This window comes from Rana temporaria, chromosome 1 (genome assembly GCF_905171775.1).
Source record: "Rana temporaria chromosome 1, aRanTem1.1, whole genome shotgun sequence".
NCBI classification, from domain to species: domain Eukaryota; kingdom Metazoa; phylum Chordata; class Amphibia; order Anura; family Ranidae; genus Rana; species Rana temporaria.
Genome location: NC_053489.1, coordinates 675,435,239 through 675,450,574, shown reverse-complemented (window position 1 = coordinate 675,450,574; position 15,336 = coordinate 675,435,239). Strand labels below are relative to the sequence as shown.

Here is a 15,336-nt window from a genome sequence, read left to right as displayed (position 1 = left end):
GCGGACCTCCAGCTGTTGCCAAACTACAAGTCCCATCATGCCTCTGCCTCTGGGTGTCGTGCTTGATGCTGTCGGTCTCGCTATGCCTCATGGGACTTGTAGTTTGGCAACAGCTGGAGGTCCACTAATTTCATATCCCTGCCCTAGTGTGTCGCTGACCGGGAACAAGCATGAAGGAGGTCAGAATGTTAAGGTTTCACTGGTTGCATGCTTGTTTTGGGTAAGTGAAGCACAAGGTAGTGTAGGAGGTTGGGATGACGGCCCTGGAGATGACACCTTTTGTAGTGTATCTGTAGCCAAAATGCAATGTTTTAAGTTTTGGATGGAATGGGGAAGGATTAGAATTGTCTGGTGGTTTATTGTGCTATTTGAGGCTTTAGTAAAGATTACTCCTCACTTCCTGTCCTGCTGATAGAATTTTACCAGACAGGAAGTGAGGGGAATTCTCCCACAACAACACGGACAGAAATAAAATGCATTTCTGTATAGCGTAGGGGAAGGATGAGAACTCCTCTAATGCTCCGTACACACTGCCGGAATTTCTGATGGGGGGGGGGGGAGTCAGATGGGAGCTTTTCATCGGATATTCCGACTGTGTTTATGCCCCGTCGGACTTTCCGACTGACTTGGATAGAAAGCATGTTCTCTATTTTTTGAGGTTTGCCCAGTCAAAAGTCTGACCGTGTGTATGTGGCATAAGGTGTGTGTGTGTGTGGGGGGGGGCACTTCTGTCTATGTCCCTGTTGGAATTTTTCCTTTATATGTTGCCACCAGGGCGGGAAGTAAAGGAAAATCTTTATTGGGGCACTTGGCAGTAAAAATCTGACTGTCGGCAGCAATATCGCATACACTTTATTTTTTGCACCATTATATATTTTGCACCAAAGTACTCTACAATCTATATGTTTATTTGCTGGGTTCACTGGATACACTCGCATGCACTCTCCGCAGCAAATATGGGGAAAAAATTCACTTTTCTATATTTAGTATATTGTGCGGCACTGTTCCTTTAACCAGTTCCCGAATGCCCCGACAGCTTTTTATCCAGGACTTCATTAGAGAGATTCCCCTTGGGCCTTGTTCACGTTAGGCATATCAGTGGGTGCCCCCATGTGAGGAACATGTTTACCCCACACAGGTATATGCAATTAGCGGACCTCCAGCTGTTGCAAAATTACAAGTCCCAACATGCCTCTGCCTCTGGCTGTCTGAGTCTTGCTATGCCTCATGGGACTTGAAGTTCCGCAACAGCTGGAGGTCTGCTAATTGCATGTCCTTGCCTTAGGTCATGGGTGTTCAACCTGTGGCCCTCCCAGCTGTTGCTCCCATCATACCTCTGCCTTTTGGGAGTCATGCTTGTGACTGTCAGTCTTGCAATTCCTCATGGGGATTTGTAGTTCTGCAACAGCTTGAGCACCCATGCCTTATGTGTTCCTTGCATCCCTGTGCAGGCTGTCCCATAGCTATGTATTGGGATTCAGCTGCTGCTCCCAATGTGACCTTTTTATATGGCTGATGGTGTACAGATCTGAATGCAAACTGTGTGTGTTCAGGACCATTCACCCACACACATTCAATTGGGAGCAATGTCTGTGCAGCTGCTGTGCCCCAATTGACATCAATGGGACTGTCTGCATGGGGGTGCACAGGACAGCTGTGCGTTCCCATGTGGGTAGACATGGCCCTCACATGGGGCATGCATTGATACGCCCGGGGTGAACGAGGCCTTGCCTAACAAGGATTGTAATTACTGTATTTATTGGCGTTTAACACTCACTTTTTTTTTTTACCCTGAAACTTCCCTCTTAAAGTTAGGGTGCGTCTTATTCGCCGATTAAATACGGTACTTCCCGCTCCATTGAAAGTAAGAAACAATAGGCTTTTGTCCTGACGCACTGATATCCAATGGAAATTCCTAACCTTCCTCATAGATTCCTTTACATGAAAATCCATTTAACTGATTAGATATTACCTCCATGTTTTTTTTGTTTTGTTTTTCTCTTCATTTGATAAATATTAAATTGCTATTGCTAAATGAATATAGGCTAATGTTGGGATCTTTGTATAATAAAGGATTTATTTTCTATAATAACTGCAGAAAGATGTGATTCTTCTCCAGATCCTTGGAAGGTTCTCTTGTAGAACATGGGAGACAGTTGGTCACTTTAATGGACAATGAGGTATTTGGAAGTCTTGAAGTCTCATGTACACCAAGTCCAGTGATCTGCAATTTTCCGCACATCAAAAAAATGCAACGTTTTATTGTGCAGGTAGAATGCTTATTCGGTTTAAGGACCGCCTCCTGCACATATACGTCGGCAGAATGGCACGGCTGGGCACAAATACGTACCTGTACGTCCTCTTTAGGTGCCCAGCCGTGGGTCGCGGGAGTGCGCCCATGACCTGGTCCGAAGCTCCGTGGCCACGGGACCCGCGGACCCAATCGCCGCCGGAGTCCCGCGATCGGTCCCGAAGCTGAAGAACGGGGAGAGCTGTGTGTAAACACGGCTTCCCCGTTTTTCACTGTGTCGTTGTCATTGATCGTGTGTTCCCTGATATAGGGAAAGGCGATCAATGACGTCACACGACCAGCCCCACCCCCCCTACAGTTAGAAACCTATATGAGGTCACACTTAACCACTTCAGCACCCCCTAGTGGTTAACTCCCAAACTACAATTGTCATTTTCACAGTAAACAATGCCTTTTTTGCTGTGAAAATTACAATTGTCCCAAAAATGTGTCAAATTGTCCGATGTGTCCGCCATAATGTCGCAGTCACGAAAAAAATTGCCGCCATTAGTAGTAAAAAAAAATAATAAAAATGCAATAAAACTATCCCTTTTTTTTTTTTTTTTGTAAACGTTATTGCGCAAACCAATCGATAAACGCTGATTTTTTTTTTTATTTTTTTTTTTTTTTTTACCAAAAATAGGTAGAAGAATACGTATCGGCCCAAACTGAGGGGAAAAAAGTTTTTTTAAAATATATTTTTGGGGGATATTTATTATAGCAAAAAGTAAAAAATATTGCATTTTTTTTTTTTTTTTTTTTTTCAAAATTGTCGCTCTATTTTTGTTTATAGCGCAAAAAAAAACCGCAGAGGTGATCAAATACCACCAAAAGAAAGCTCTATTTGTGGGGAAAAAAGGGCGCCAATTTTGTTTGGAAGCCACGTCGCACGACCGCGCAATTGTCAGTTAAAGCGACGCAGTGCCGAATCGCAAAAACTGGCCGGGTCCTCTACCTGCATTTTAGGCCGGGTCTTAAGTGGTTAAAAAATAAAAAATGTAGTATTCAGAAGCAGCAGAATTTTTGAAAGGTCATTTGCTTTTGAAGGCATGAGCTACCAATTTGGCTTTTTTTGTCTCCATACTTAATTTTGTCATTCATCCAGAGCATCATGTCGGTATATTTTCTATTATGATATACATGATTGGTCAGCGGCTCCCCAAGTAATGAAGACATGGTTAAGATGTGTGTAGATGAATCTCTAGAGAAAAGCCCAGACATGGCAGCTCCAATCCCAACCGGTCCTTTAATCTTTATGAATATATTTTTATATTGATTTCATGTTTTTTATCATTTTTATTTTTCTCCCCCATTTTAACTAACTTTTTAACTAAACCTATTGGTGTACAATATTAGAAATAAGACCTACTGGTAAAAAACCCACAGCCAATGTTACTTTTTTTTTCCTCAATAAATATCTGGTTAGTACTCCATGTACTCAAGCTAGAATTGGATAACAAAAATATATAAAACAAAAAAATGCAATTTTCTAGTTAGTTAATATGGTGAAAAGTTTAATGTTAAAACCCAGTAAAGTTTTAAAATATTTGGGTTTCAGCATGTTTAATCTCATCATCTGTTCTCTAAAAAAAAAAAAAAAGGGGAAAAAATTTATATGCTAATTGGTAAGAACAATGTGGGGTTATTTGCACACTTCCATTAGAAGTCGGCCAATGGAAAGCCTTCATTTTCTGCCTTTTGCCTACCCATCTCCCTTGTATAAAGCGGCACTCTCCCTCCTCTGATCAGTGACTACTTCCAGAGATTTCGGTATACTTGTCTATTGCAGCCTAGCTGGAGATTTGGTGACGTTGTCCGGTGTTTATCTGCAGAGGAAAAGAATATTCAGAAAAACAAATCCAACTACATCACCGCTGGATCCCCACCACATCAAGGTAAGGTCACTTTCATCTAACCAATCAGTGTATCTTCATTAAAGTGGAGGTTCACCCTATAAAACATTTCTAACACTAAATCTAGCCCAGTCCTGCATATAAGATGACACTGACCTTTTTTTTCCTTTGCCGTAGATAGCGTTAAGTCGTGGAATTCACCGCGGCTTCCGGGTAGGGAATCCCGCGGGAGTGGGCGTTCCTATTGTCATGCCAATTGATTGACATGCTAAAGGACGGCGCACACAGCGCGTCACGACTTCCCGAAAGAAGCTCGGGTCGGCTCTGGCTCTGCTCTATTCGGTGCCAGTGCGCAGGCGCCGAATAGAGCCAAGCTGACCCGAGCTTCCTTCGGGAAGTCGTGACGCGCTGTGTGCGCCGTCCTTTAGCATGTCAATCAATTGGCATGACAATAGGAACGCCCACTCCCGCGGGATTCCCTACCCGGAAGCCGCGGTGAATTCCACGACTTAACGCTATCTACGGCAAAGGAAAAAAAAGGTCAGTGTCCTCTTATATGCAGGACTGGGCTAGATTTAGTGTTAGAAATGTTTTATAGGGTGAACCTCCACTTTAAATAATAAACATTTTTTATAGTAATTCTCCAGAGATGTACGAGGCATATGTAATATTTAAAAAGCTATATATGAATAACTGATAAAATGGGCAATGGGTTGAGGTTCAGGATAATGTGTAATACAATGGATACAGAAGACAGGATAGACATTGGAGGCTTGCCATGATCCGTCTAATGGAAACAGTTTTTAATGCAGGATATGTAATATAAATTGAGGCCCAGATTCTGGTAGAATAGCGTAAAACTGCGGCGGCGTAACATATGTCATTTACGTTACGCCGCCGCAAGTTTTACAGGCAAGCGCTTTATTTTCAAAGAACTTGCCTGTAAAGTTGCGGCGGCGTAGCGTAAATTCCCCCGGCGCAAGTCCGCCTAATTCAAATGAGCCGGGTAGGGGGCGTGGATCATTTAAATTAGGCGCGTACTGTGCATGCGCCGTCCCTAAAATTTCCCGACGTGCATTGCGCTAAATGACGTCGCAAGGACGTCATTTGTTTCGACGTTAACGTAAATAGCGTCCAGCACCATTCACGGACGACTTACGCAAACAACGTAAAATTTCGACGCGGGAACGACGGCCATACTTAACATTGGTTGCCCCTCATATAGCAGGGGCAGCTTTATGCGTCGCAAATCTAACGTAAACGTCGTAACTTCACTGCGTCGACCGCACGTACGTTCGGGAATTTGCGTATTTTGCTAATTTGCATACACGACGGGGAGAACAATGGAGGCGACACCTAGCGGTGAAAAAAAAATTGCATTTAGGATCCAACAGCTTAAGAGCCTTACGCCTGTTGGATCTAATGGTTATCTATGCGTAACAGATTCTAAGAATCAGTCGCATAGATACGACGGCCCAGATTAGGACTTACGACGGTGCACATTGCGTTACGCCGTCGTAAGCCCTTTCAGAATCTGAGCCTGAGGCTTTAATTTGTGTGATGTAATACAAAGCGAAATGTGTTTTGGTAGCCAAGTAATGTACATGTAGCGCCCCTCTTTACTTTCAGTACGGGCACTACGCTAAAGTTAGTGGGGAATGGGAGAGTTATTTTTCTCCCATTCATAAGTTTGTTAAATTTTGGGCTGCTGTCATTCCAGAACTGTTCTGTAGGTCAGTCTGCGCTCCAGGGATGCGATCCCATCCCTGGGTGACAGTTGGCGCTAGAGGGTTTCTGGCAGAGCCACTTTTCCCCAGCAGCCAATTAGAGGAGTTTTCCCTCACGGAGCATGCTGGGGGAGAGTATATCTGTGGCAGACGCCATTTGTTGTTGGTCCTCGCGGGTTCCAGGTGCGGCACCTATCTTCAGGGTGTGCGCACATCGCGGACCCCACCACTATGGCCTACCTGGCCTGGGGTCGCGCGCTACGCGGAGTTCCAGACTCTGGGTCCTTCTGGCTTGGAGTGACTGATGCTACTAAGGGGCCCCAGTGACTTACTGGGTCCCCCGTCTACTGAGGAGATCCCAGGCTGTATGCCGTTCGGTGGGGGGTCGGCTTGAGGAGAACCCGGAGGCAGGTTATCCAAAAGGGCTTGAATGAACCATCGGGGATCTGGTGACCGGACATTGACAGGTACACTTGCACTGTCAACCGGTGACCCTAACGCTAATTACTGGGAGGATTCGCTCAATCATTTAGCTCATCCAAGTACTAGGCCTGTGGCAGAGGCCTGTTTCTCCCAGCAACCGGCTGCCAGGCCTGTGGCAGGGGTCTGTCCAGGGGCACTTCACCCACTCTGGCTGGAGTGGCGACGAACTGTATTACTGCAGAAAGCAGGATTGCTTTCCTTCTATTCAAAGCCAGATACCGCAAAGTTCCTTTACTTCATCAACCTTTCCTATCTACCTTTAGTTGATGTTGGGCCAAGAAATAAAGCATTCAGAAAACGTTACCTAATAAGTGGACATTCGCTTATTGCTCTACTCGCTACCTTCACCCCTAGACAACACATAACGGTAACTTAATACGCCGATCCCAAAACAATCAGCGGCGCCTGAGGGGGTAGCGCTGCATATACAAAACATCAAATATTGTACAGTGTATATAAACGCTACATGTTGACACAGCATCCACGGTGAGATTGTCTTGAATGATGGTTGTATATTGGCAGATGGATGTACTCTTATCTATAACTGTAAATAATATATTTTCCACAATGTATAAAAATACTAATGTTTTTCTTGGTTTTTAGTTTTGTGACATATTCCATATACATCGTTTAATAAATGATGTGCCCATGTATGGCTCCTGAGGAAGCGGACACCAAGTAACCGCAAAACATGCAACATGTAGAGTTTATATAAACTGCACAATATTTGATGTTTTGTATACATCATTGTTAATAACAAGCTGATTTATGGTTGTCACAGTCAATATTTTATTGTAAATGTTTAGAAATGTACTTTGTAACAAAAAATATATTTTACATTATAAATTTGACTGTCTATCAGTTGTTCATACGATGCCATTATAGTCCAATGCAGCCTCCCATTTCTTTACAATTGTTCATATGAGTAGTTACTCCTCCTGTGCACTGGGTGGGGCACTTGAATTTTCTCCGTACAGAAAAATACCTGCTGATCCTGCCAGAAATCCAGTGAGCTCCTAAATTCCTGTTTTGAACGGACCACACTGGAGGAGTTATGCAAATATTCAACTTGGAGGGCCGACGTCCGTTTTGGTATTTATGGAGACTTCTTGCATATGCCTTTTTTTTATATTTTAAACCATTAAAACTGTCCTTGATAAATTTGTTAATATATGTTTCATTCTAGACCATGAGATATACATTTTGTCCTACTGCAAAATCTCTTCTGCTCGTCCTGAGGAAGCCCCAAAGGCAAAACGCGTAGACTATGCACAGAGGATATTTCCTACATCATATATCCTATATGGTTTATTTTTTATTTAAGTTGTTTATGTATACATTTTTGTAATAAAATGTATGTATTTTTGATATTCCCGCCTTGCCTCAAAAGTCGGTTCGTTCAATTACTGCAATTTGAGTAATTTTATTTTTCTCATGTCTTCGCTATTTACGGATGTTGACACATGTGAGTGCTTCTCCCCCCCCCATATATATATTTTTTTGATTCGCAAATATTCAAATGTCTTGGAGGATGTCAGTCTGGCGGAGGGGTGTAATTAAATAAATGTTTCTTTTAAAATGTATATTGTAATGGTATTTGTGTGGGGTGTGTTTTTTTTTTTTTATTTTTTTTTTTTTTTTTAATCCTAGTCAATGGTATTGTGAAAATCTCTTCTAGATAAAAGAAGAAAACGCCAAGGCCCTGCAAGGCCTATATGACATTTAAATTGCTTGGTGACTCTGTGATATAAACAACTCTAATTCCTCCTGGACAACAATGGTGTGTTACTGGTAGATGTGAGTTCCATAGGGAGGATAAATAAAATGGAGGCACTATAAACTGAAATCCCAGTCTATAGTATCGGACCAATGAACATATAGCTGCTCTGCTACCAATTCACCACCCCAAAGATTTAAAACAAAAATTGTATAAAAGTGATGGGTAGAGATGAACCAACCACACCTGGGTGGTGTTTGGACAGGGTTCAGTGAACAGGTCTGTGTACCTAATCCAAACCCCTTTGAAGTCAATGGGAGCCAATTGTACATGGTTCTGGCCATTTTCGGAGCTAATGGGCAAGGGAATATGAAAAATATCGGGGGGGGGGGGGGGTTGGGCACTGACCTTGGAGACATGTACCAAAGAATTTTTCTTCCATGTGTTGCATAACTGGGCACTGCCTTTGGGAAATTTAGCAAAGAAAAAAAAAAGCTAAATGAGCTTTTACTAAAGCTCTTCCCAGCCATATTGAATTTTTAAACTTTAATAGCTGGTAAGACTCAGTAATAGATTCAGTAAGACTTACGATGGCGTATCAGTAGATACGCCGTCGTAAGTCCGAATGCGCGCCGTCGTATATTTAAAGGGTCACTAAAGGAATTTTTTATTTATTTTTTGCTAAATGGTTTCCTTTTACCTTACTGCAGTCCTGGTTTCATGTCCTCATTGTTCGTTTTTGCTCTGTTGCTGTAATTCTGCTCTGTTCTGGACACTTCCTGGTTGTCTGTTTCCTGATCACCACAGTACTGGGAGATTCTAGTTTCCGTTTCCAAACCAATACTGCTCTATGGGTCTGTCCAGCACAGAGGCATCAAAAAACTAAGCTAGATGCAAAAACGAAACTGAAACTAGGAGGTACATTATATGATTGATTTTTATCTATTTGTAATCGTTTTTAAAAGGAATCAGTTAACTTTTATGTTTCTATACCCTGTAAACAGTCATTTCAGCTAAAGAAATGTTTTCCTTTAGTGACCCTTTAAGCGTATTCTGGAAACCAGATACGCTTAAATTTGGCTAAGATACGACCGGCGTAAGTCTCCTATGCCGTCGTATCTTATGTGCATATTTACGCTGGTTGCTAGGGGCGTGTACGTGGATTTACGCGTCGGATATGCAAATGACCTAGATACGTCGATTCACGAACGTACTTGCGCCCGATATGCTGTTTACGTAAGGCGTTTTTCCGGCGTAAAGATAAACCACCAAAAAGATGGTGCAGCCCATCCAAGGTATGGACGACGGAACAGCTGTCGTATTATACGTCGTTTGCGTAAGCGTACGTGAATGGGGCTGGGCGTAGGTGACGTTCACGAAAGCAATGAGTATTTGCGATGTGATTCTGAGCATGCGCCGTACCAACGGCCCTCATTTACATGGGGTCACGGTTAATTTAAATGAAGCCCGCCCACTACATGCCTACTTTGAATTAGGCGGGGTTACGCCGGGCCATTTGCGCTAGGCCGACATAACTTGGGGATAACCCATTTTAAAAGTCAGCAGCTACAAAAAGTGTAGCTGCTGGCTTTTAATAAACAGACACTTACCTGCTCCACGGCTCCAGCGACGCGCCGGATGGGGCTCCGCTCCTCGCCCCCCTCCTCACCGGCCGGCGTCTTCATACTCTTTGTGGGCACCCAGCCGTGACAGATTTCGGCTTCACGGCCGGGCACCCACTGCACATGCGTGAGCGGCACGGCCCGGCGAGGCGCCGTCTGATTGGACAGGCGATCGCCTAGGACCTGTCGTGTGTCCTAAGCGATCGCCTACAGCAACCTCTTCCTGTAGGTGATAAAGCTTAATCGCCTAGGCGATTAGGCTTAATCGTCTACCCGGAAGGAGGAAGTGGGACAGGAAGTCCCACTCCTCCTGAAGCCCCCACTCCCCCCCCCCCCCCCAAAAAAAAATTACATGCCAAATGTGGCATGTAAGGGGGTGAGGAGTGGGATAAGCGGAAGTTCCAAATTTGGGTGAAACTCCGCTTTAACCACTTTGTACCCTGGCCAATTCCGATACTTCTTCTACATTTTTAAAAATCATCATTACTCATGAACTATATTAAAACATTTATACATGTATTTTTTAAGCAGAGACCCTAGGGAATAAAATGGCAAGTTGTTGCAACTTTTTATGTCACACTGTATTCGTACTTCAAATTTTTTTTTTGGGGGGGGGGGGGGTGAATAATTAAAAAAAAATGGAAAAAAAAATTGTGTGGTTTATTTTTTTTTTATTGTATACTTTCCCTTTTTTAATTTTTGATCACTTTTATTTATAGCAAGTTTGAAAAAAGACACAAGTCCAATCATTTCAACCATAACAAAAAAAAAAAAAACATACAATCCCATATTTCCAATTCACAGTTGATTCAGAGGAATGTGAAAAAAAAACCCCAGCAGAGCATGATCCAATTTTGCTACGGCAGGGGAACAAATTACTTCCTGATCCCCCGAGAGGCAATTGGATTTTCCCCGGGTCAACTTTACCTATAAATGTCAGTACTTCTGTACATTTAGGAAAGAATCCAGACCTTTCTTAAAGCAATCTACTGAGCTTTCCAGAACCACCTCTGGAGGGAGTCTTTTCCACATCTCTTAGGCCTCATACAGACGACCGGACCGGTCCGATGAAAACGGTCCGCCGGACCGTTTTCATCGGACATGTCTGCTGCCAGATTTTGGTCTGATGTGTGTGTACACACCATCAGACCAAAATCCCTGCAGACAGCAAACGCGGTGACGTGGCCGCGACGACGTGCGCGACCCTGGAAGTTCAATGCTTCCACGCATGCGTCGAATCACTTTGACGCATGCGGGGGATTTCGGCCCAGCGGACATGTCTGATGAGTCGTACAAACCATCGGACATGTCCGACGGACAGGCTTCCAGCGGACATGTTTCTTAGCATGCTAAGAAACATTTGTCCGCTTGGCCGGAAAACTGTCCAGTTTCAGCGGACATGTTCGGTCATGTGTACGAGGCCTTACTGTGAAGGAACCTTTCCGTATTTGAAGATGAAATCTCTTTTCCTCTAGACGTAAAAAGTGCCCCCTTCTCCTCCAGTGTTGACTGTAAAGTGAATAACTCCACCAAGTTCATGATATGGACCCCTTTTATATTTGTACATGTTGATTATATCCCACCTTCTCAAGAGTGAATAAATTCAGTTCCTCATAGCTGAGCTCCTCCATACCTCTTATCAGTTTGGTTGCCCTTCTCTGCACTCTCTTTAGTTCCCTGATATCCTTTTTGAGAACTGGGGCCCAAAACTGAACTGCATATTTCAGATGAGGTCTTACTAATGATTTGTACAGGGGGGAAAAATTATATCTCTCTCTCTGGAGTCCATACCTCTCTTAATACAAGAAAGGACTTTGCTTGCTTTGGAATCCGCAGCTTGGCATTGCATGCTATTATTGAGCTTATGAACCCCCAGATCTATCTCTACTATGGATCCCCCCAGTTGTACTACCCCTAGTATGTATGATGCATATTCTTAGCCCCCAAGTGCATAACTTTACATTCATCAACATTAAACCTCATCTGCCACATAGTCGCCCAATCAGACAGAGCATTGAGGTCGGCTTGTAAATTGGAGACATCCTGTAATGACGTTATTCCACTGCATAGCTTGGTGTCATCTGCAAAGACAGATATGTTACTTTGGATCCCAGACCCAATATAAATTATAAATATATTAAAAAGTAAGGGTCCCACCACTGAACCTTGGGGTACACCACTGATAACCTTACACCAGGAAGCGAAAGCAAAGGCAGATTCTGGTGGTAGGGAACTCAATTCTTAGATGGACAGAGAGGGCAATCTGTAACAAAGACCTGAAGTGCCGAACTGTATGTTGTCTACCGGGCGCTCGGGTTTGGCACATCACGGATTTGGTGGACAGATTACTGGGAGGGGCTGGGGAAGACCCAGCTGTCATGGTGCACGTTGGCACCAATGACGAAGTCAGAGGCAAATGGGAGTGTCCTAAAGAACGATTTTAGGGACTTGGGAGCTAAATTGAGGAGAAGGACCTCCAAGGTAGTATTCTCAGGAATACTACCGGTACATCGAGCCACACCAGAAAGGCAGAGGGTGATTAGGGAAGTAAACAAGTGGCTGAAGAGCTGGTGTAGTAAAGAGGTGTTTGGGTTCCTGGAGGACTGGGCCGACTTCTCAGTCGATAACCAGTTCTATAGAAGGGACGGACTGCACCTAAATGGGGAGGGTGCAGATCATCTGGGAATAAGGGGGTTTTAAACTAGGCGATGGGGGGGGGGGGGGGGGGAGTCCAGAGAAAGAGATGGTCAATGTGGAACATATTCAAGAGGGTAGTATTAGAGGTAGGGTAACCAAAGCACATAAACCCAAGGTAAGTAGAGTAGCAGGTCCTAGTTGCAATCTCGGAACACCCAAGAGGATAGTATGTGACCGGTCAAAATATATTAATGCAGTAAAGTGTTTGTTCACCAATGCCAGAAGTCTGCCAAGCAAAACAGGCGAGTTGGAAGCTCTGGTGCATGAGGAGAGCTATGATGTAATCGGTATTGCTGAAACTTGGCTTCAATCCTCACATGACTGGGCTATTAATATTCCTGGCTATGCTCTCTTTCGGAAAGACAGGGCAAAAAGGAAAGGTGGTGGGTTCTGTCTCTATGTGAGAAGTGACCTCAAAGCAAGCGTGAAAGAGGACCTGGTTGATGGAGAGTGTGATGAGGCTGAAGCATTATGGGTGGAACTGCATACAGATGTGCGTAGTTCAAAGTTAATCATTGGAGTTTGTTATAGACCACCCAATGTTAACGAGGAGGTGGAGACTCGGCTCCTTGCACAGATGGAAAGGGCTGGGATGGTGATAATGGGGGATTTTAATTACCCAGAAATTAACTGGAGTAATGGCGCTGCTGGGACAGATAAAGGGCAAAAATGTAAAAACCTATTGCAGGACAATTTTATGGTCCAGTTTATTGAGACCCCAACTAGGAACGATGCTCTGTTGGATCTGGTAATCTCAAACCATGCAGAGCTTATTACTAATGTTCAGATAAAGGAACACCTGGGTAGCAGTGATTATAACATGATTTCATTTGATGTTAGCTGTAAGCAAGAAATACATACAGGAAAGATAAAAACACTCAATTTCAAGAGAGCAAATTTTCCAAGGATGAGGGCTGCTCTCCAGGACTTGGACTGGGAGGGAATATTGGCATTAATGAACACACAACAGAAATGGGAATTCTTCAAAAAGACCATTTATTAACTCACTACAAAGTATATTCCCATGGGCGATAAGTTTAAAAGGCTAAAGATAAAACCTATGTGGCTCACGGTCAAAGTTAAAAAAGCTATAAACAATAAGAGAATAGCCCTTTAAAAAATATAAAAATGAAGGAACACTAGTGTCGTTTAAATGTTACAAAAAATATAACAGGATATGTAAAAAGGAAATCAAGGATGCAAAAATTCAAAACGAACGACAGATTGCAAAAGATAGTAGGACAAACCCCAAAAAATTCTTCAAATATATTAATAGTAAAAAGGTCAAGTCTGAGCATGTAGGCCCCTTACAAAATAATCTAGAGTGGGTGACTGGGGACAAAGAAAAGGCTAATTTAATAAATACTTTCTTCAGCTCTGTGTATACAATGGAGCATGGGGGAGGGGCTCATGTCCATAATGGGGGTGGTAGTGACACAGCCCCAAATCCACAATGGCTCAAAAGTTATATGGTCCAGAAATATTTAGACAGAATAAAGGTGGATAAAGCACCTGGACCTGATGGCATCCACCCACAGATCCTAAAATAATTGAGCTCTGTAATTTCAAAGCCATTGTATCTAGTTTTTAGGGACTCATTAATGACGGGAATAGTACCAATGTGGTGCCTATATTTAAAAAGGGAACAAACCTGTTAGTTTAACTTCTATAGTAGGGAATATACTGGAACGTTTAATAAAAGACCACATGGATGAGTTCTTTTGTGGTTGGACTGGATGGACATGCACAATATCCACCACTGATTTTAATTTGATAGTAAAGTCATGGCTTCCATTTTTCAATGCCTAGCTCCTAACATTTCCTCATGGAGAGGTATTGCCTTTTTTTTGGTAACTAAATCCCTCTGTTCTCCTTGGTTTTCCCTCTTCTTCAGATCTTAAAAAAAAAATCCAACCTCTAAACTATCGAAAGCATGGCTAGTGGAGTTTTATCCCTGCATACTTTGTGCTATGTACCCCTTTGCAGTTAGTTGTTTTAAAGTGAAACTAGAATCAGAGACTGATGCCGCATACACACAACTGTCTTTCATGACGAGAAAAATTGCATTTTTTTAATTGTTTATTAAAAACAATCGTGTGTAGGCTCCAGAGCATTTTTCTCGATGAGAAAAATGCCCATTAAACATTTAGAACCTGCTCTATTTTGTCTCGTTGTGAAAAATGGTCGTGTGTAGGCTTTAACGACGGGGGGGGGGGGGACACGCATCCAGATTTAATTCATAAATATACAGTATATTGCTTTATATTCTCTCAGGTGGATAGAATTGTATGTTAAAATTAAAATGTTACAGTATATCAATTGACTTAAGATGCTCAAAGCTCTTTGAAAGCTTCACAAACACTCAGCAAACTTCTGTGGTGAACATTAATATAATATACAAGCATTGGGTTGCTAAATTGAATTCTGCTCATCTACTCAGTAAAAACAACCATGAAAAAACACAAAATGGTGGGATTTTTGAGGCAATACTTCAGATATTCACTAAAAACATACTTTAATTTTACAAATAATTACAATAGAGAAATAACTATTAAAAGTGGTAAAATACTAAATAAAATAGTTTGATGCACATAAAATTGTGGTCTACACATTTTTTCTAATTGAGTGTAAATATAGCAGGGATAAATTTCCTCTTTATGCTCTAAACACCTTTTATTTTAGGGCTCAACGCGTCTCTTGGATTATGTCCACTCCATCAGGAGCAAGCAACGCGTTTCACAAGAAGAAAAGGAGGTTTAACTTTAGATTGAGGAAAGGGTTTGTTACTAAAAATATGGATCTCCATCCCCCCAGGAAGTGGTACTAGCTGAGAGCATCAACCACTTCAAAAACTATTAGATGTCTTCATCAGGAAGCACAATACAGGGATAGATATGTATAAATAAAGTTGTATACGTAATAACCAGGCTCACATTTACCACCCAAA

The 15,336-nt window shown here is 42.6% G+C and overlaps 1 protein-coding gene across 1 annotated transcript in view; it reads left to right on the top strand.

Annotated features, from left to right (window-relative positions):
• Positions 1–12,435: 12,435 nt before the first annotated feature.
• Positions 12,436–15,336, top strand: part of LOC120944914 (serine/threonine-protein kinase SBK1-like) — a 32,495-nt gene continuing 29,594 nt past the window's right edge. The window contains exons 1-2 of the mRNA XM_040358677.1: positions 12,436–12,504; positions 15,072–15,143. Coding sequence (XP_040214611.1) covers positions 12,436–12,504; positions 15,072–15,143 — 141 coding nt within the window. The remainder of the gene's footprint in view (positions 12,505–15,071; positions 15,144–15,336) is intronic.